Raw genomic sequence first — 22,412 nt, forward strand, 5'->3', positions numbered from 1 at the left:
GGAATTTATTAATATAATAAGCAAGGTGAGCTATTACTATAGAAACTGTCATTTATTTAGGAAAGAAGGCTCACTCATGGTAACTCTAGAAACTATTTCTAAACTATGTTTAATCTTAGTCTGTGATTCATCGTGGGTGTGAGGAAATCATCCTGTGGGAACGTTAAACCTTTCCGTAATTTATCATGGCGTCATCATTCGAACATAGCAACGCGTTATTTCTTGTTATTTTACACCAAATCCCGCCTCCTGTGCTACAATTGGCTAACAATGCTCTGCATTCTGACTCAGGATTGGCTACTGGTATTCATACTGCGTTCGGATTGGATAAGCAGAAGTAGAAACATTAGAGTCGACTCCGATTCCATGTGCATGTGTTTGGAATTGTGTCGAATCAGTAAATCATTTCCTATTTTTGACGCATTTAATAAACATTCAAACATCTATGATGATTTAATTTCAAACGAGTTAGGACGCAGCAAATACAACACACCGTCTGTTTCTTCTGAGACACACTGAGAATCAGTGAATCGGTTCGAATCGACTCTTGCTTTTCAATGCCTGGGAGTGAAGAACCGATTATTTTTGGAGGGGAATCGACTCCTAATACTACGCTGTAAGATCCGAAGGTTATTTATTATCCGAGCTATTCCACATTATATTGTAAAAAAAAAAAAAAAGCAAGATAATAAGAAATATATTATTAAATAAGATAATAAGAATAATTAAATTATAAACAGCGGTAAAACAGTCTCGGCTTGATTCGGACTACAGAAGGGCGGGACCAAAATGGCGGCGAAATCAGCTGGGGGCGTGGCCTGTGTAAAGATATAGCAACCGCCAGAGGAGCCAGGTAACGAGTTCCTGAGGACGGTGAGTGGAACAGAAGGTGAAGAGGAGTGGGAGGAGTCAGGCTGTGGAGTTTGGGATAAACAGTTTGAAACTAATACGCGTTAGGTTATTAGTATGTATTTTATCGTACGGGGTGTTTAGAAGGCGTTATTTTACTCATTCCGGCGGAGGAGGAGGATGTCTCTGGCCGAGCAGAGCCGGCAGTGGTACCCGACCAGCGTGCAGGTGACGGTGCTCCAGGCGCGCAACCTGCGGGTCAAAGGCAAAAACGGTACGAATGACGCGTACGCGATCATCCAGGTGGCCAAGGACAAGTTCTCCACGGCGGTGGCGGAGAAATGCGTGGAGCCCGTGTGGAAGGAAGAAGCCTCCTTCGACCTGCCCCTGTTCCAGCGTGGGAATGCCGAGCGCTGCACCCTGCACGTCGTGGTCATGCACCGTGCCCTGGTGGGAATGGACAAGCTCCTGGGACAAGCCGTGATCAACCTACCGGACCTGCATGACGACAGGAACTGGAAAAAGACCGAGTAAGTGTCCAGGGTGATCTCTGTCTCACTCACACTGGGTCAAAAAGAGAAGGGGGGAAAAAAAATAACAATCTGCTTATTGTAACTTACTTGATCAAAGTGTAAATAAATCAAAAGAACACACTGGATTGTTAAGATCAGCTGGAAATGAAGAGATAACATTCACTCTTATTCCTTGTTTACTCAAAATTCTCTTTATTTATTTATTTATTTATTTATTTATTCATTCATTAATTCATTTATTCATCATCTATTTATCATCTATTCTGCTTATCCTGTATCCATATCCCAGGATACTTATGGCACGAGCTGGGGTATACCCTGGATGGGGTATCAATCCATCATCCATCAGGGCACAAACACACACACACACACATGCTCATTCACACACAGCTGACATTTTGGGAACGCCAATTAGCCTAATCTGAGAGAAGAGGATGCAGAGGATAGGGTTAGATGGAGGCAGATGATTCGCTGTGGCGACCCCTGAAAGGGAACAGCCGAAAGACAAGAAGAAGAAGAATTAGCCTAATCTGCATGTCTACGGTCTGTGGGAGGAAACCGGAGAACTTGGAGGAAACCCACCAAGCACGTGGAGGACATGCACACACTATGCACACAGACCCAAGGGAATCTGTGCGAACCCGGACCCCGAAGGCGCAACGCCACAGTGCCGCTGATGAACACGTGTCTGAGTCCTAGTATTCAACTGGTCCAAGTCCATGAGACATGGTATTGCAGACCTCTTCCTTGACTTTTTTCCTAACTCCAGGAAGTTACTTGTACGTCATATTGAATGGTAATTTCCAACCAGATCGATTTTGTTCTCCTGGTTGATGTTTGGTATCTTACAAAATAAGAGCAATGTGAGTGTGTGTGTGTTCAATTTTAAACCGCTTAAAGCTAGGACGTGACTATTTGGAGCATTAAAAACCTTAAAAGCAAAGTTCTCTTATGTTCTGATGAAATATGTAATGTTCTCTTTGCTCATGAGCAGTTTTAATGAAACAGTAGGGTGACGTCATGTTCTTCAATCTCTCCTCTCGTCACATTGCCGTGGATCTCAGCTTCAGGTTTCAGTACTCAAACGGGGCTTTTTGTCTTGTCTTGTTTTGTTGCTTTGTACTTTTCTCACAAGTGATCCAGTCAGATCAAGTTTCCCAGACGATGTCTGTTCTGCAAATCCTGACTTATCTAGGGAACAAGCACAGTCTGTGGTTTTGTCAACTTCCATATCCAGTTTAGTTTGTTAAGGGATTAATGATTAGCTCGATGTGTTTCCCATGTGTGCTCTCAGTAGGGGAAGCTTGAAGCCCTGAAGGTGAGCACCTGAGAGAAGCAGATTGAATGACAAGTTTAGTCATAGTTACCTGGCAGTAGGTTTATCTCCTAGAACAATAAAATACTAGGGCTGTACCGAAAGGAATGCAAAAGTGTGCATCACTTTTATTTAATTTTTTTTATTAAATGACTTACATGGTGTTGTGCAGAGTAACAGAGTAACTGTTAAACCCGCCTCTTGGATCCTTTTTGAAAATTCTCTAACATTTTTCTTGTCAGTGGTGTCGTCTCTGAACGTTCTGTAGTGCCAGTGCGAGATCGCGACTGCGACTAAGGGGGTTTTCAAAGAGAGTCGGGCTTGACGACGGTGCTAATGCACGGCTTGAGATGGAGACTATGTTAAGTCACATCAATTAAAAAAATAAAGTAATGCACACTTTTTTCCGCATTACTTTTGGTACAGCGTTTGTACATAACATAACATGGAGCTCAGAGGTTTAAAGCGCCGTATAACTGATCTGGAGGTTGGTGGTTCAAGTCCCAGCTCCACCAGATTGCCATTGAGCAGCTGGAATGTGCCAAGAAAGAATTTTGCTCTGCAATAATGTATATGCGACAAATAAAGGCTTAGTTTAATACAACGTGTATAATGTAACATAACATCCAACATTTTGGATAAAAGTGTATACATCAAGTCCATTTTAAACAGATCACACATTTATGCTTTTCAGCCTAGCGGACTGGATTGTGTACTCTTCCACTGTGGGCTAGCAGATACATTTTATCATAAGACCATGCTTGCTAGTGCAGCTAATTCCTGAGCTTTGCAAAGTTCTTAACTCATGCTTCATGTTTTCCTGTAGTCTCGTTCTGCTCTGATGTGGCTCGTTTATTCATTTGCCCTGTTTTGCTCATGTTGAGAATGACGTTTGACCCAAAGCTCAGGAGGAAACCTCACACAAATGTGCTCCCGGGCTGTTATTAGGGCAAGTCAGCCACATTCCAGCGGTTACTCAAGCTTTAAAGGTGGCGGATTTTATTAAGAGGAGTATGGGATTTTGAGATCAGCTATATGAAAAAACAAGCAAAAAAAAAAAAAAACACGTTACGTAGCAGTCCGGTGAACTCTTAAGTCCAGGCTGTGACTGGGTCAGTGCATGTAAATGAATGTAAATAAATACGTTAATTCAGAGTTCAGGAGTTCAAGAGAAACGCGAAGCTTGGACAGGAAGGGGAGGGGCGTGTGGGAGGACACTACCAGAAATCTTTAGGACATTTTGATTTATTCCTTTTCATAACATAGCAAAGTGAACTTATGTAACCTCTGTGAATTAAACTGTATTTGTGAGTACAAGAAACTTTAGAAGCTCAGCTTTCTTGTTTTATCTGATGATGATGACTGAGCTCTGGGAATTTCGACTGGCTCAGACATGAAGTGATGGATGGATAAGTCATTGACTTGTCACCCTGACAAGTGGACTGCACAGGGAATTCGGCCGTCTTAAGTAAGATTCCAACCTGTAAGGATGTCAAACTAATCAGTTCAAAGTGAACTCTTCAAACAATGGTTCATCACTTATCCGGGATTTCACACAGTATTTCTTAGAGATGGGAATCACCAGGGAGCAGCCGGTACGATACCATTACGATACCTGGGCATTGCCGATACAATATCCCGATTCCATTTGTATTGCCATTTTGTAACAATTCTAAACAAACTTAACAAATAATTAGTTCCGACCCTAGAGGATGCTGTGCTGCCTGCCAGTGTAGGAATAGTTTAGAGAGCACCACCTGTAGGATTGTAGAGGAACTTCAACATATTACCAACTCAAATGCAAACATACAGTAAATGAATAATAAAACTATTAAAAACAATCGACTTTTGAAGTCGGTGTTGGCTAATAATATTAATAATAATTTTAGGTAATGTACATATCTTATACAGTAATAATTTGTTCATATTGCGAAGGCCATTTATCTGCTTTATAATATTAATCTCTTTAGGAATGACAGGATCCATCTTGTAAATGATTCAAATTACATTTATTTGCAAGTTATTTAAATTTTAACAGTATAATGATTGTTATTGCCTTCTACACTGTAAAACAATGCAGAAGGCGTCCATAATACACAATAATATCCTTTGAACTTCTAATATTTAGATGTATCTGCCACTTTAATATCTGGGTGATTGATGATTTTGTCTGGTAACCCTAAATGAACTTCTCCTCTGGAGCAGAGGTAGGTTTTGGTCTTGCTTTCCAAGCTGGATTCTGTCATGATATTAATATTATCAACAGATGATTACAATACATGTACACTATTTACAAAGAGCTTTTTATTGTTATTAAGTAATATCAATATTATGTCGTCCTTGATGGTTGGACACGTAGAGGCTGGTGACGTTGCATGGTGATCTCAATGAAGGAATTTTGTCAAGGAAAAAAAAAAAAGATGATAAAGATAAAAAAAAAAAAAAAGCTATGAAATACTTAACATGGTTTTATAAATTTAACACTGCAACATGCAAGTACATTTAAGAACATTCAGTGAGTGGAACGCCTGATCTTTGAAAATCTACCAAGAACTGTATACACAATCATTCACGGATACCACTTGCACATTACAGGAACTCAAACAATTCCAAGCAATTTCCACATGTTTGGGCTTTTAAAGGAGTTCCTGGGAGGCCAGTGTTTCAGACGTGTAGTCCGAGCATGGCTCCAGCGTACCGGGGAAAACTGTCAGTTTTCTTGGTATCCAAGCTCTAGTGAAACACTGATGAGAAGTAGGTAGATGAGTTTTTCTTTTTTTTTTTTTTTTTTTTCTTTTTTCTCATAACTGTGTTCAAAAGTCCTGGTTTGACTTGAACGCACCTTATGTTAAGGCACATCACCAACAGTCTCAAATATCTTTCACAGGCGATTAAAGAATGTTGCTGTGAGTAACAAAGCAGAACCTTTCTAACAAAAATAGTCCTGGGTCGGTTCACACCCAAATGCGTTGTTGTTCTGGTACACCTGCTGCCTCTTGCCACAGGGAACATTATTTACCTTCCAGTCTAGGGTTGAGAAGCAGCAGATGCTTTCTTAGGGTTGGTCACTATTTATCTGTTTTGTTCTTTACGCATCCTTGTTAATCCAGTTGTATGATGTGTCACACACATTGCTTTTTTTGTGTGTGTGTGTATGGGCTTCCTGGTTACATTTAAATTAGCTTGATGAGCTCTCGACCGTTTCAACACTGCACCCAGTCTTATTTGAGTTTCAGGTGACCAGGATCGAGAGGGTGAAGAAGGGAAAGAAAATCAATAAATACACCAGGTTTCATGCTCAGTGGTTAAAGTACACACCAGAGGCAGTGACATCATCTGTTTGCACTTTAGGCAAACCAACCACACACATGCATACACACACACACACACACACACGCTCATCCTAATACACCACGTGAAACTGGAAGCTACAAGCTTGGCAAGGTCAGGGCGTAGAATCAAAACTAAAAAGCAAATTACAAAAATTGAAAATGGAGCATTTGAAATGATCAAAGAACACTAAGCTTTTTATTCTTATGTTTGTTTGTTTGTTTGTTTATTTATTTATTTATCTTTCTTAGTATAATAAAGAATTTAAATTTTTTCAGATTGTGACTCCCAAATGGCATCTTTCAGGTCTGATTTATTTCTATTGAGGTGATTTTAAATGGATTATGAAGTACCTTTACCTTCACGAGCTTAATTCGTTCCCAAGTTCTGGTCGTAACCCAATTTGGTCCTCGCACCGTTCTTGGAGGAAACTCACTGATCAAGGAATGGAGGAGAGGAAGTTGGATAGGGAGAAGGTTGGTGTTTGGAAGGAGATTCCCGATCTTTCCCCTTCTCTCTCTTTTGTTTCTTGGCCTCTGGTTCGTACGTGGCAGCCGTTTTCACCAAAAATCTACCCATCTGTTTCTCCCGCGACCGCGGACTGAGTTAAACCGATGCTGCACAACGCAACCGTGCCTATGTTCAGCTGATGGCAGCTTGGGTGGGTCATGTTCCGACGGGGAGTTTGTGAACGGAGGCAAATTGTAGACGAATTTTCAGTTCGTAACCCGCTTCTGTCGTATTTCACGGCGCTCGTGAACCGATGTTCCACTGTATTTCGCTTTAGGAGATCAGGCACCTGACTTCTTGGGTTTGAGGTTAAACCTGAAATAGCGTTACAGTTAATAGAGAGTTAGTGCACAATGTAGGGTGTACAGTTTCTAGTTCTACACACTACGTAGTGGCATTAATCAGGGGCTAGAGGGGGATTTGGGATTCCACATCGTGTTCTAGTCTAGTTTCAGGAGGCAATTCGGAAACGACTTAAGAGCAACGATGTAGACAAAGTGATGTTAAAGATGAAGCACTTATCATCAGATGTGATTCCATGACTGGTTTTAAACCTGGGTTTTGGCAGGCAGCAGCTCTCTCCTCTTTCCAGTACTGTGCACCGTACAGACCTTCTGGCTGTTAGTGAAATTAATGATTCTTAGGACATCTGTGATGCGTAAAACTAAACCTCCCCGTGCTGTTATGCTCGATATCACAGAACTATCTGTTGTGTAATAATGTTATGTAATATAATACACACGGACAAATCTTAATCATAACCACGCCGACCTGAACACAGGACGGAGTATAGATTGTGGGAGGTTGGTTGGTTGTTTTTTCTGATCAAAAAAAATCTAGCAGTCTTGTGCGTGCAGCCTGCACAACTTCCCCTCGACATGGAGAAGTTCAGCACGGTCATAAAGAGCATGTTCACGGCACACTTCACATCCCTCACCTGGAGATCTGCCAACACGCCTCTTTATGCAAACGGACAGGCTGGAGGCGTTTCCCTCTAATTTGCCTTCAAAACTCATCGCGGTCTGTCCGGATATTTGAGAGTCTTTCAAACCATGTCTGTTTTTTTTAAATGGCACGTTTTATTGTGAGCGCCCAGATCAGAGCAGTCAGGGTGTGAGAACACAGTTCCCCGCCTGTGTTAAATGTCAAGGGGTAGGGTCGAGCGTGGAAAGAAATCAATTTTAGTCGTTCGGGTTGGTTTTAAAAAGGTTGCCTGTATGACTTTTTCTGTACTTCAGGACTTTATCCTTTATAGAGGGGTAATATAAATGTATCATGATCGTTATCGGAGCGAGGGACGTCCAAGGTTCAGAGTGTAACCTGGTTTGCAGTTCCGTGGCCTATCTCTCTCTCTCTCTCTCTCTCTCTCTCGCTTGCGTGCACACACACACACACACACACACACACACACACACACACACACACACAGAGTATTAAATTCTGCTTCTGCTTTATCCTGGCACTCGCTGGTGTCAAGTTTCTGTCCCACTTCACTGTTATGTTGATACACGGCATTGCTTTCCATCCTGTCCTTTTGTCCCTCGGCAGAAAGCTACACCGTTCCCAGTGCCATGAGGACGAATGCACTTATTTATGCCCTAACATTAATCTGTAAGACTATTACTGTATTTGCGTATTGGGTTCGTTCAGGCTTTGTACGTATTTAGCCGTGAATGCTTCCGACCTGAGGACAGGTTCGTACCCGCACAAAAGCGCACGAGTCTAGAGTTACGTCCTGCCTTCACGTTGTGAATAATTTATTCTCCCGTTCTTGAATTCGTAAGATTCTGACCAACCGTTGCAAAATATATTGCTAAATATCGTCTCACGCCCTGGTTAAGTAACAAGCTTTAAAAGAAAAAGGAGATGACAAAACCGGTCGAACGAGATCCAGGAGTGTTTTCTCTGTAAACGTGGGTCGGCACATGGAAAGGACACAGCGGTACCCATATGAAACTATGACATCATGGTTCCTGTAACAAATGAAACGTCAGCGTCGTTCCTGAGGCAGGGTTTCATTTCCTTACATGGAGCAGCACTGTTTGTCCTGGCCGAGTTGTTAGCAGACTGATAAGGCGTTTGTCTGTTTTTTTTTTTTTTTTTTTTTTTGTCATTTGCCCTCCGCACAGAAGAATCTGAGCTCTTGGTTGTCGTTTCCTGGTGTTATCAAAGCCGTTACGAATTCTCCAGTGTAAAAAGCAAGAACATATTTTTCTCATTTATCATGGGCTCTAAATAATGTCCTGCTGTACTGTCCTTAGTTTACTCAAAGTGAAACGTGTAACAGCCCATCGTGCAGGGTCGGTTCAGGTCAGCGGGCGGGCGGTCGGTTATCAGAGATAATCTGCCTCGAGTAACTCTGGCATTTTTAATCAAGGTTTTAACGCTGAGGTGCGTCACAGACTTGGATCTGAGGAATGTTGTTAAACACGGTCTCTTCATTAAAGACGAGATTACATTCTTTTCGTCTTAACCTTCACAGAAGGAGGAGTGTGTCCTCACGGGTCGGTGGTTTGTTTCCACTGGCTACAGTGCGTCACGAAACACAGGCTTTTACGCCTCAGCTGACTTTCGGTGCTCTTATTATCCCTTATTTAACTTCACCTCAGGGTTTCTTCTCCTTGTGTACTAAAGGACAATGCTTCAAATAAAAAGTCAATCCCTTATGGTAATGCTTATTTGAGATTTTGGAACTTTTTAGGAAATATTCAGTTTCTTGGTGAAAAGAAAAATATTCTTTTTGGTTCTTCTTAAATTTTAGAGAAACAAAGAGGCTGCTTAGACGATGACTGTATGTGTTACTGCTGCTGTAACAGCAATCAATGTCTTAATTGTGTCATGATTAATCCAATATGTACAGTGGAAAAGTATTTCCTGATATACATATCTTAATTTTTTGCACACTTATCAGACTTGAATGATACGATTGTACCCTTAACAGGCCTTTCATCCTCGAAAGGTCTCCCATGTGGCTGAATTAACAGTTGTACACAGAGTAGTGGACCCAAATCCCTCCGCAGCGATGTGAAGGACTCATTACCAGTTATCGCAAACGCTTGATCGCAGTTGTTGCCGCCAAGGGTGGTGGCCTCCAAACCCCAACCAACATTACCTCCTCCTTACAGTTTGTAACTTAAAAAAAAAAGAAATAATATAATGTGCCATTTTTTCCTATAAGATAAGGAAAAATAGATAGGAGTGTAATGGGACACAGCTACCCCACAGTCGATTACGTATTCATCCTCGCAAATCAGAGTTTCTTCATTGTTTACAATTTGTATCACAATTTTATAAAAATGCCAATTGGGTCTTATTATTATTTATTTTTTATTTATTTATTTATTTGGTTAGAATTCTAAACAAACATGGCAGATAATTTGCTGTTACCACACAGGATGCTGTGCTGCCCGCCATTGTGTTAATGCTTTAAAGTGCACCATCTAGAGGATTATAGGAGAACTGCAACTTTTTTTTTTACCACCTTAAATGCAAACATGTATACGTTTAAAAAAAAATAATAATAATAATAAAAAAAAATTGGAATTTTGAGTCAGTGTGCTGATAAATGAATCGCTACACAAAAGAATCATAATGCACGACTGCAACAATATTTTTTCCTCCCCGCATTATCATGACATTTAGATGTCAATTCAATTTGTATTGGAATTATTAGTGGCATGATTTTATAAATATATACATATTTGTATGTGTTTTTTTTTTTTTTGGCTTCAATTCTAAACAAATTTGGCAAATAATTTGCACATGACACTGTGGTGCTTGGCAATGTGTCAATAGTTTAGAGCAACACCTGTAGGATTATAGAGGAACAGCAACAATTTACCACCTTAAATGAACATTTTAAACAAATAAACATTTTTTTTTTTCAAAATCTGTGTTGGATTAGTGTGGCAATACATAAGAGAATCGCAATACAGCACTAATTCCAATTTAATTTTTTGTTGTTTTTTTCTCCATCCCTTGTATATACAAGTATTAGCTTTAGATTAATCAACATACAGACGTATAACAGTTCAGTCTAACACACTAACTTTATAGTTCACTGTTTAAAAGAGAAATCACTCACCCGAGTGAGCCGCCTCCCTGGCATGATTGCTAACAGAAGTCAAATGTCCAGTTTGTGGCGGATGGGACGAAGTCGGAAACCAATCAGCCATGACTGTCGGATAAAACCGAGTGCATGGGTGGCGTTTTTATGTTGTTTCATTACCCAAGGTTGTGTACATTTAAAATGCCTCAATTTGGCTTTTTTTTTTTTTTAAACTCATTTTGGTTTTGAAATGCACACATTAGAAGATCGAGATACATGCTGTAGCGTGAAGTAATATCAGATTTATAAAATCATAATATTAATCGAATCACCACCTAGGTACAGTATTGTGATAATATTGTATCTGGTGGTTTTTCTCGTCCCTACTGCTTCACTCCTTCACTCCTCTTCGTCATGCCAGTGCTTTAGGACAATAAATCTGTCTCTATGCTGAATCAATCCAGTTCTAGGACCGTCACTGTGACCTTAAAGAATGAATCAGGTAAAAACCTGCCTACTCTAAAGGAATATCGCTCATGGTACTATGTATGTGCACATGGCTGTTTGTTGGAATCAGTTTCCTCCCTTCATGTTCAGCTGACTTGGGGTGTGGGGGGAGTCACGGTGTGGCTTCCCGGCATTGCTGTATCTCGTCATCCCACAGTTAATGTGTTTTATCACATCTGTGTGTGTGGGTGGATAAAGGCATGTTATTCTACACTGAACAGTCTCTCCCGGACAATCGTATCAGCCGGCCGAGCTGAATGCAGGCTAATTCCCGCGCTGACGACAAAAAGCAGGTGCTGATAAAGCACAAAAACATCTCTGGCTTTCTTTTTTTCTTTATAAACATGCCGTTTATGACCTGGGGTTTGGCAACTTAAAAGTTGATCAAATCCACTCAAAATAGTGCTAATTAAAGAAGATTAAATTTAACAACTTCTTCTGTTTTCAGTTGGCACAAGCTGCTGGATAAGAGCGGCAAGGCGGACAAGGACAGAGGCGAGGTTCTCCTCGACATCCAGTTCATGCAGAACAACGTGACGGCCAGCATGTTTGATCTCTCCATGTCGGACAAGCCACGGTCCCGTCTCTCCAAGTTCAAAGACAAGGTCCGGGGCAAGAAGAAGGACGGGATTTCCGACACCACGTCCGCCATCGTCCCTTCCTCGGTCGGCCAGATTCTGACCGACAGCGAGGGGGAGGAAGAGCAAAGCACAGACTCTCCAAAGCTGAAAAAGTCCTCCAAATTTAAGGGTCTTTTTGGATCAAAGACGAATCTCCACAGAGGCGTGTCTCAGTCCATGTCCACCCTCGGCTCGCTGCCGGAGAAGAACAGCTCGGTGAGCAGCAGCCGGTCATCGGGCCTCAATGACGAGTTTCCTGAAAGTAAAGATGGTACGTGGTATATTTTGATTTCTTCTTATTTTGTAGTTGTTCAACTGGGTTATTGACATTGCAGGTTCAGGGTACTGTATTGCACGATGTTAAGTTTTTTATTTCTTTGTTTATTTCTCACAAAGCCAAAACCAAGCTAAAGTTACCGGGCCACAAGAGGAACGTTAGCACAGACAGCAAGATATCTCTAGGCCCTTTCGCCCTGCTAAGTCGCCCCAAACAGAGCACTCCCGAACAGAGTGCCGTGTGCATCAACGGCAGCCACGTTTACGCCGAGGATGAAGAGCCCAAACAGAGTGGCTCTGCAAAAGATTCGGCCGAAGACGTAAGGAGAAACCACGAGCGAAATGCTTCTGCTAGCTCCACCGACTCTTTCAAGGGCCTCAGCATTCCCAGTTACAAGCCTGACTCGGAAAAGGAATTCCAGCTCCAACAGCGCCCTCGTGAGGCCGAGGAGAAGAAGCACAAGGTCTTGGACGAGCAGCAAGACGAGATCCGGAGGAAACTAGAGGAAGAGGAACGGAAGATGCAGCAGGAACGGGAGAGGAAGCGGCTCGAGGAAGAGGAAGAGCAAAGGAAGAGGCGTGAAGAAGAAGTGAGGAAAGTGGATGAACAGAAACGTCAAGAGGAGTCCAGAGTGACCGAGAGGCTTAGTTCTCTGTTCGGGTTAGGGCGGAAGAAAGAGGAGCAAACTGCTCCAGCTGTGACGAGTCCCAAACTACCCGACTCCGCAAACCCGTTTGAGGAAATCCCGCTCGGCTCAGACAGTCCGAACGTTCTCCCGAAGAGGAACCCGACAGAACCACAGACGGAGGTGCGGACTGCATTCGCCCCGATGCCACCCTCCATCGGATTTCCATCTCGTACAGCCAAGGTTTCGGCAGTCAAACCAAGGTGAGGATTTTATCTATTTTTTTTATTTTTTATTTATATTGTTAGTCGTTTAGTGTGTTCTTCAGAGGTCCGTTCTTCGTACGTCGCTTGACACATCCGAGATGAATTGACACATCTAAGATGAGATCATCGTGCTAATTACGATCTGGCTAAGTCGGTTCTTCGAGCACACCTGTTGTTGATGATTAGTATAGCTGGATTGAGTTGTCTAGGATTATTGCGCGCTCGTGCGTTGGTTTAAAAGGCGATATGCATCGACAGTAGAAACACTGATTACAAGCCCTCTGATTGGTTGACGAAATGGAAAAAGAGCGGCTCAACTTTTTTTTGTAGCACGTGTTATGTGCTGAAATGCCCCCTGCCATGGATTGCCCCCCCTACATAATCGCTATCAAATATTATATTAGAACATAAATTCATAGGTTAATGGTTTACAAATTACAAATTACATGAGACAATAAAATAAAATAAGCAATATGAAAATAAATATGTCGTATATGAAAAAATAGAAATATTATGTATACTTTTATATTGTTTATTTTATAATAGAATTAGTTTCGTCCAATTTATCATTATAAAAGATTAATTTTTAATATATATAAATATTTATTTGCATATTTTTATGACAAACCCTGAAAAATAAATGTTACAAAATAAACATTATACAAGAATTTGTATTAATGGTCTCGACGGCTGTCTCATGCCTAGGATTTATTATAATAGTAATATCATATTTGATAACAATAAACCTATGAATTTATGTTCATATATAATATTTGATAGCGATTATGTGTGTGTGTGGGTGGGGGGAAGTCCATGGCAGGGGGCATATACTTTTCTTTTTCCACGTGAGTCAGTCGTGCTCTTTAACCAATCAGATGTGACCTCGCCATTTTAACCAATCATAACCCGCCAGGAGCGCAGGCTAAATCCTGTTTACATGAAATAAACCTGCTCCCGAGCAGGTTCAAGCTTACGGATATGTGGCTATGACAACAAATGCTAGAAGCGCTTCGAAGAACGAAACAATCCAAGATCAGGACAAATCCACAACAATCAAATCCAGCTAACTGAGTTAGCGACGTACGAAGAACGGACCCCAGGGCCCCTTACAAACATGCCAAGAGCACAATAATGCACAGCACATCTCATCTCACAAAGATGAGCTCGCCTTTTTAAATGGTAGGCTTGACAATGTGAAGGTTCTTTTGTTCAAGCTGTGTTCGTGGATGAAGAGGAAAAGGTAAGTTGAGCCGTCTGCCCTTCAGTCAGCAGCTTGACTCAGACGCTTTGTCTCAGAAAAGAGATCTGTAACTGAACTCCTCCAGTATGTCTACTTGAGCTCTGCGATCTTTTAGAAAATCTACTTCTAAACAAAAATTTAACAGTTGAAAGGAACATGACTTGTGTTTTTTTTTTTTTTTTTTTTTTTTTTTTTTTAAATACATCTTATGACTGGAGACTGAAATACAAACATTATGTGCTTTATTATTTAAAGGTCTAGAATTTTACAGTTTCGGTAACCAGAGTCAGAGCTCCATATGCAGCCCACCCACCCCCCAAGTTTAAGAAATGATAAACTATGAAAGTGTAGGAATAGAGAAGCGTAAAAGCCAAGTGGAATTAAACTCCTTCATCTTAAGCTGAAACACCCCTCATGTTTCAGTTTCATACCATCATTTCACTCCTCCTCCAAATTCGATCTGCTCCTGAGCTACAGTCCTCCAGAGAACAGCAGAGCTGGGGCATCTTCTTATATGAGGTCACAATAGGGGAAAATCTAATTGGGTTGTCCAACTTTACAACAGAAATAAACATGATTGCAGTCTCGTACCAAAAAATATATATTTTTTTTGTTCTCTATCGCTAGTTTTACAATTCATGACACCTGTACAGGGGGTGGATTTTACTGTATGTAGCTCAGTTAAAATTACATCAAGCTATAAAATTATACATAATTAGGGGTGTGGATGAGTTGAGTGACAGCCGCATTGACTGCTTACTGTCTGATATGAATCACTCTATCTAACCAGGTAACTGGAATCTTTGTAGTTGACACGGGACGACGTGTAGGGTATGGGTGAGTTAAGTTCAATCAAGTGCATAGTAATGTTGGAATAGAAATGAACATTAGCCACCGTGGCATGGGTTCAGCTCATGCCAAGGATGGCAACGATCTGAGCTCCTCGCACTGTTCAGCTTCAAAAGTGACATCACGGAGGGTTTGTCCAGTTCGTATACAGTCTGGACAATAAAATCCCATCCTAATATACTGTCTATTTCTTGCCCTTATTTTATAGTTGTGAATCGGGTAGACTTGATTCGATTCAATCGGATTTCTGGACTATGCTTTTTGTTTATTTTATTTAATTCAGCTCATATTCACTGTCTGATTTGTCTCAAGCAGCTATATTACTGTGTATGTACTGTATATAGAGTATAGTAGTTTAAGGCCATTTAACATTTTGTGAGTTTGCCTAAATAATTTTTTTTAAAAAGTGTGAAACTAAAACATGATTCAATTAATCGAGCAGACCAACAAAAGATTGATTACGTCTCACAAATCTTGGAGCGTGTCAGGCTTTCTGATCACGGAAGTCAGAGGCAAGTCTTAAACTCTAAATACAAACCAGTTCAAATAATCAATAAAAAAATGTATGCAATTTTCAAAATAACCAGCGATATTTAATTTAGTTTCAATTAAAATTACGATTACGCCTAGGTACAAACTAATGTTAGAGCCAATTTAATCGAATTTTATTTCTTTAAATTTTAGCTTAGTCTGTTCCTAACAGCTGTTTCTGTATAATGACTTTCCAGTGAAGGTACAGGAACCTCTCAGCCAAGGCAAGCCACATGCTTTTTTTTTTTTTTTTTCTTCTTCTTCTCCTGTAGCTAATTATAGCATCTGAGCACCTTGTTTTTCCTCCTTGCCGCTCTTTTTTCATAGAATCACTCTTCTCTTGATTATTGGTTTAATAACTTTTTTTCTTTTTACATTTTTGGCTCTGCAACGTACTCATTGGCTTTGGCCTTTCCTTGCTAACCCTCCCACCAAAACCTAGTCCCGAATACATAATAAAGGATGGGTTATCTTTAACCTGACTAGGACCCATACGACCAGTTTGGTGGAGACGCTCTGATTGGTCAGTCGGGAGGGAATGTGGTCTGGTATGTTAACTGAGGTGCTTAGGTATGGAGAAGAACAGGTTGTGGATGGGTAATGTGACTTTGTGTACTCGCAGGCTAACACATTGCACGACTGAGAGTTTCTAAAGTTGTAGCTCTTGTTGCCTTGAAGGCTTCTCAGCTTGGACCGTATAAGAATGTATTTGCATTTGGTGTTTTTTCCTCAATTGGTGAGTAATTTTGCTGCAAATTGTGGTTGTCAATTAGTGATTCAGTTACCGGGCTACAGATTTGCCAGAACTGCTTTAGGTAGGATAGATAGTTAATGTATTTTTGTATTTACCTGCGTCAACACCTATAAAATGTTGTAAACGAAGCTATATTATCTTGATGTTCCTCTATGGGTTGAGGTAATTAAATAAATATGATAAAAGCCAGACAGTATGTCCTATGTGTGTACTGTAGACTGAAATGCAATACTTTCATGTGTATAGCATTTAATTTCCGTCACCAGATAGACTTAGAAATGTTGAAATAAGTAGGCGTTACGACTACACTTTTTAGTATGTGACCCATGTTGCACAAGTGTCTTACAGGAGATACCACCATGTGGTTCTGTTTGTTTAGAAGTAAAGGTTAGCTAGAGATCCGGGGCTGAAATAATTTTTTGTTCTTGCTCCTTGGCAGATTGACTCTCAATCAGAAGCCTGAAACAGATAATACTGATTCCCTTGCCTCCCCTGTCCCCTCAGAAACGCAGAACTCTGTTCCCGTCTCTGCTTTTTCCCCTCAACCATCACCTTCTAGTGATCCCTTTGAGTCTTTCGATATGTTCTCTAACCTTCACTCCTCTATGGCACCTCCTAAAGTCCAGAGAACTTATTCAGGTGGTGAGAATACCACCAGCCCGTTAGAGAAAAAGTACAAAGCCCCTCAGCCACCGGGCTATCCTGGGGATCCTTTCAAAAATGAAAAGTCCAACCAGAAAAATGGAGTACAGGTTAATTCACCAACTTCTGATAAGAGTCAAAGACCTTCGCTTCCTCTGCCTGACTATGAAGCCCTTTTTCCCAAGAAGAGGCACGGCGTAATGGCTGATATGCGTTGGGAAAACATCATTGCTGAAGTGAACCAGAGACAGATGATTTCCGAGGATGTCGAAGAAGAAATGAGCGTAGACACTCCTGATATGCCCATGTCAAACGAATCATCGGTTTTAAAAGAAAGAAGTATGAATCAGCGTCACAGAGATAATCGGGTCCTGTCTTCTAGCTCAATTAAGGGGATGGAGCCTAAACAGGCTCTAATTCCATCCAAACCAGCCAATTTATCAACACCAAAGCGGCAGCTTGTGGGCAATTTTGAACAAGGCAATACCCGTGAAGGATTATATTTGGTACACGGTGAAAAATCCAAAACGGATTTGGAAAGAAACCCTGGACCACCAGTCCAGAGTCGGCAAGAGGCTCAGACGAATATCAAGAGAACTTTAAACCCTGTTCCTGACCCTACGCTGAGTCAAGTTTCAGAGATGAAAAAGGAAAAACCAACACCGATAGCAAGGACTATGAAAAATTCAACTTCTTCAGCAGATTCAGAGCGTGATGATACTCCAGTGTTGCCTCTTGCCAAACCTAGGCAAGGAGCTCCAAATAAAGAACCAGCCCGACAGGTTGAACCAGAGCAGAGTATTCTTGCTCGTACATCCTCAGCACATTCTCAGGTGGAAAGAAACAAAGAAGGTGGCATGACCTCTAAGAGTCTGTGGGAGAATTCTGACTTTAAAGAAGAAAAACCTACCCCTGTAAATAATATAAATACACCTGTTGGCAAACCAAAAGAACAACCACTTGTGAATGTCCCAAGTGCACCTGGGAAACAAATGACTGAATTTGATCCTTTCCCAATGGATAAGCTAATCTCTCACGATCCCTGGGCTTTCCCAGAAATGGCCATGGATAAAGATGACTTTTTTACTGGTGTTCTAAAGAAAGGAAAAAAGCCTGAAGATAAGAAATTATCCCCTGATGACTTTGATAACATATTTGGATCCGTTGCATCAAAAAATGAAATGGATCCATTTTTTGCATCCAAAAATGAAGCAGATCTTTTCTTTGAACCACGTTTGGACCGATCGAATAACACAAGCACTACTTCCCCGAAGGTATTCTCACAAAAGAAAAAGCTAGCGCCTCTGCTCGCCAAGAAGTCTGTAACGGGGAAAGATACCACTGATGGACTAGTCCTTCAAGAGCCTGATGATGATGAAATAACTGTTACTAGTCTTGCTGTAAGAAAGCGTGGTGAAACCACATCAAATGTGCATTTAGATCCATTTACGTCCCAGTCTTCAGCTGTACCAGAACTCTTATCTGGAAGTGCTTCTGGGGGCAAAAACGCACTCTGTGCCTGGGTATCACCCTCTGAGGTTCAGTCAGGTATCTCACAGAGCAGTGGAGGTGCTGGGGTATTGAGCTCTCGCAGGTGAGAATAACCTACAACTCCCCAACACCACTCTACACAAATAAAAAACAAACAAACAAACAAACAAAAAAATCAACTAGTACTAACAACACTTGGGAATCCTTTTGGCCTTCTTGTTTCTGAGGTGCCTCTCTCAATCTCTCTATAGATTTCTGTCTGATCTTCAAGCTGAGAGTTCTCGATGATTGTTTGATTACTTAATTGATTTGATTGATTGATTGAATGCAGCTTTTAGCGAAAACAATCTGTTCCAAACTAAAGAGTGGTTTCTAAAACCATTCGATTAAGCCTGGTTCCGAATACACCTTCATTCGTAGTCTAGCCTTTCCATGTCCAGGAAACCTGTGATGATTCTGATTGATGTTGGGTTGTCTCCTACTCAAATTGTGATGGATCTTTTGGTGGCTATACAATCTACGCATGAATACTCTGTCAGTGTACTCGTATTTTTAATATAATTCATTTCTGATTGGATCGAACACTGTGTTTGAATCTCTCGGGTGTGGTTAATACTGTAGTTCCATGGAAGTCTCGAAGGTGGAAGAACTAACTAATTTCTTGCGGTTGTCCTCTTCCTCCGGTTACTATTCTTGGCTGCCTATGGTATAGAACTTTAATTCGGTTCTAATTATTTGTCCAGGTTTTTTTTTTTATTCCTTCACTAACTTGAATGTTTAAAGAAACAATTCCAAGCACTCTGATGTAATATAAAATAAATACATGTGTATTTTTATAGATGTGGAATTATTGGATAAGCCTGGACGGTTTCATCACTAAAGTCCGCCTTTTGTTTTTCTTTAGACCACACCCGGTGAAACCGATGGGTCCTTATGAAAACCAGTCTCCGGCTAGTGTTTCCATGGGAAAAGATTCGAGGATTCCAACCATCCGAGAAATGGCTGAAAAATCAAAGGTTTGCTTATTTGTACAACAAAAAAAAAAAGAAAAAAAAACATACCAAGTACTTCATCTTTTACATTCTTATTAACAAAGATATTAGATACTATATATGGGGGTATTTGAGTCAAACTGGGACTTTTGATTCCATCAAGGTAGAAAGATTTCTTAGTTTGCCTAAGCCATGATCAGGCTACCTGCTTCACTTCACATCTGAACCACTGGCCTCCCAGGAACTCCTTTAATGCCCCAAACATGACGAAATGTTTTGGAGCAAGGTCAGGATTGTACTGGAGAAGTAATAACTCTTCTGCAATAACTGTTCTGCTCATGAGACAAGTCCCAGTTTGGCATGAATGGCCCTTGTAGAAATAATAAAGATGATGATAATGTACAGTAGATAAACTAATTAGATCTGATAATTGTGAACATTCCAAAGAGGTTAATGTAATTCCCTGCTGCATATACTGAATAGTCTGATTAATAGGGCTGGGTTTATAATTATTATAATAGTTATTGCTGTTGTTGTTGTGTCTGTTTAAATGGAGTACCGCACGCAAGCTTGGAGCAGAAAAGATCTCCAGCTAATGTTTGTTGCCCGTGTTAAGCGCTCAAACCTCACCCCACTCTTACGATCTTTCCTTTTATCTTGCTTTCCTTCAGCCCGGAGAGAGTGGCCCATACACCCAGCTAACTCAGGAAGAGTTGATCACGCTGGTGGTGAAGCAGCAAACCGATTTGTCCAAAAAGGATGAGAAGATTGTTGAGCTGGAATCCTACATCGATAACCTGCTGGTGCGTGTCATGGATGAAAAACCCAGCATCCTCTTATCCATGGAGTCTAAGGCTTAAAGGATGAGGTTCTTCATTATAACACTACGAGATGAAGGAAGCTGCTATCCACACCAAAGTGTAACATTTTCATCTTTTGATGAGAGGAGCTTCCAAGGAAACCCAGTCTTCCAGTGATGATGATGCACTATGGTTTCATATACAGATTGAGCTTCTGAAAAAAGGTGAAACAGCTGTACAGTGGGCAAGATAGGACGTTAGTTGCTCTGGACATGTCTGTTTTAAGTCTCAAGATGAAACCAGCTTATCAAACGGTGATATGAAGGATTAATACCTTTTATGGTGAAATTATATGTAAATGTTCTATAAAGCACATCTTCGGTTAGATGAAAATAATGTGTATGTATTAGTTGTCACATTGAAAAAAAATTTGTGGAATTATTCATATTTTAACACTGGATGATTTTTCTTCACAATCCTGGACTAGATTTATTCTGGTGTCACATCACCCCAGACATGTCCATTATAGAATACCCACAGTTGTTAGATGTGTCTTCAGTCATGCATTAAGATAATGTAATTATTTATTGTCTTGGCTGCTGACTTTAGACTTGCACGTTCTGGTACTACGCCATCCCTGCCTCATAACACCATGTCTGTCATGTTATCAGTTCGTCCTCGGCTATTGTCGTGTCTCAGCTATTCCTGATTGATAATTTTAGAATAACTGCAATAAGATTATCATTTAATTTATATACCTGTGCCTTATTATTGTGTGCTTTACTGTATGTATAACAGTTTCTTTCTACATACCGATGATGAACTATATTTTGGATAAAGTACACATATTAAACAAATGAATATTTTTATGGTTGTCGCTTTGACACAATCAAATATACTGCTCTTTATCAGTGAATAAATATATTTATACCACATGGCTCTTGAATTTGTGATTTTGATTTGTCAGATGGTACGGATAAAATGATTGCCTGTCGTTCTGGCTGCAAAATATACTGTATATTACTGTGCTTGTTGTAGTACTTGTAAAAACGTTGAAGGCAGACACTCCCTGTGAACAGTTTTAAGAATGTGCAATTGTTGATTTCGTGACATTTTCTGTCAGGAAATATTTCATTCATGTTCTATACCCATTATCGTGTGTACGGTCACAGGGTATTTGGTGTTTGGTTCATTTGTACCAGGTTCACAAATTTTTACATTTCTGACCATGCATTGGTTTGCCATATATATTTGCCTTTTAGAGAAAATGTTGACTGAATTTTTTTTTTTTTTAATCATGCCAGATCTCTTCTAAAGCATGTTACTGTTATCTTTCATATTTAGCTAGAGATGGATGCTAACCAAGTACTTTTGGACTATATTGTTACTAAGTGTACTGTATATTTCACATAGTCTGTACTTTACTTGAGTAGTTTTATTATAGGGTACTTTTTACAGGAATGTCTCCACCTACAGACCGTTATGTGTAATTACATGATTTGCAGAAACTCCTAACCTTATGTAGCAGGTGTTTGGAATCAGAAGCGGAGCTAAACAGCACTTTCCAAGTCAGGACACACATACAGATTAATATTCTTTCTTAATCTGAATTAATGGCTACTATAAACTAATACAGACAATTGGTACTTCACTACAATTATAAATGGAGGATTTCTGCCTTTACTCGAGTGTATATTTTGCTTGGACTACCTTTAGTTTTTCCCAAATACAGGATTTGTGTATTTAGCCTACAAAAGTAGTCAAATATCCCTATTTTTCCACCTAAACCTGTAATAAATAGATTCCTTTTTTTTTAAACCAATAAATATTCATAATTATTCATATAAATAAGTGTGTTTGGTGAGTAACTGCTCGGCTAAGAAGGTTAGCAAGCTGATGGGTCGTTCATGAACGATTCGTTCTTTTTAACCGAATCTTTAACATGACTCAGAAGAACGAGTAGACTCGGAGAGTGATTCGTTCGTTTTCTACTGGGCGCGCATGCGCAAATCACCACAAAACCTCCGTACGTTATGTACAGGAAACAGAATTGAGCGATTCTTCCTTAATGACTCTTCTACGCCAAGTCGTTCGTCACGTGACTCCCATAGACTCTATGCAGTGCAGTACACAGGAAACAGAACTGAACGGTTCTCTTCGAAGAGTCTTCAAGTCCCGAGTCGTTCGTTCTTTTGTCACGTGACTCCCATAGACGCTATCCGGTGCAATAGAT

The 22,412-nt window shown here is 40.5% G+C and overlaps 1 protein-coding gene across 2 annotated transcripts; it reads left to right on the top strand.

The window, feature by feature from the left end:
• Positions 1-873: 873 nt before the first annotated feature.
• Positions 874-21,114, top strand: rab11fip1a (RAB11 family interacting protein 1 (class I) a). 2 transcript variants are annotated; one of them, XM_053504446.1, is made up of 6 exons: positions 874-1,379; positions 11,541-11,983; positions 12,109-12,877; positions 16,694-18,490; positions 19,292-19,403; positions 20,051-21,114. In XM_053504446.1, exons 1-6 carry the CDS (start codon positions 1,030-1,032, stop codon positions 20,237-20,239), a joined length of 3,660 nt encoding a protein of 1,219 aa, XP_053360421.1. In that variant the 5' UTR covers positions 874-1,029; the 3' UTR covers positions 20,240-21,114. The 2 variants fall into 2 exon arrangements, with proteins under 2 accessions (XP_053360421.1, XP_053360423.1); XM_053504448.1 differs by lacking the exon at positions 16,694-18,490.
• The last annotated feature ends 1,298 nt before the right edge of the window (positions 21,115-22,412 follow it).

Source organism: Clarias gariepinus, chromosome 9 (assembly GCF_024256425.1).
Source record: "Clarias gariepinus isolate MV-2021 ecotype Netherlands chromosome 9, CGAR_prim_01v2, whole genome shotgun sequence".
In the NCBI taxonomy this organism is placed as follows: Eukaryota; Metazoa; Chordata; class Actinopteri; order Siluriformes; family Clariidae; genus Clarias; species Clarias gariepinus.

What these genes read in the sequence shown, in the direction of transcription:
- rab11fip1a (XM_053504446.1), top strand. Translation starts at nt 1,030, where the DNA reads ATGTCTCTGGCCGAGCAGAGCCGGCAGTGGTACCCGACCAGCGTGCAG. An exon ending in GTTTCGGCAGTCAAACCAAG is followed by an intron (nt 12,878 to 16,693) that starts GTGAGGATTTTA and finishes GCTCCTTGGCAG; the next exon opens with ATTGACTCTCAATCAGAAGC. An exon ending in GGGGTATTGAGCTCTCGCAG is followed by an intron (nt 18,491 to 19,291) that starts GTGAGAATAACC and finishes GTTTTTCTTTAG; the next exon opens with ACCACACCCGGTGAAACCGA.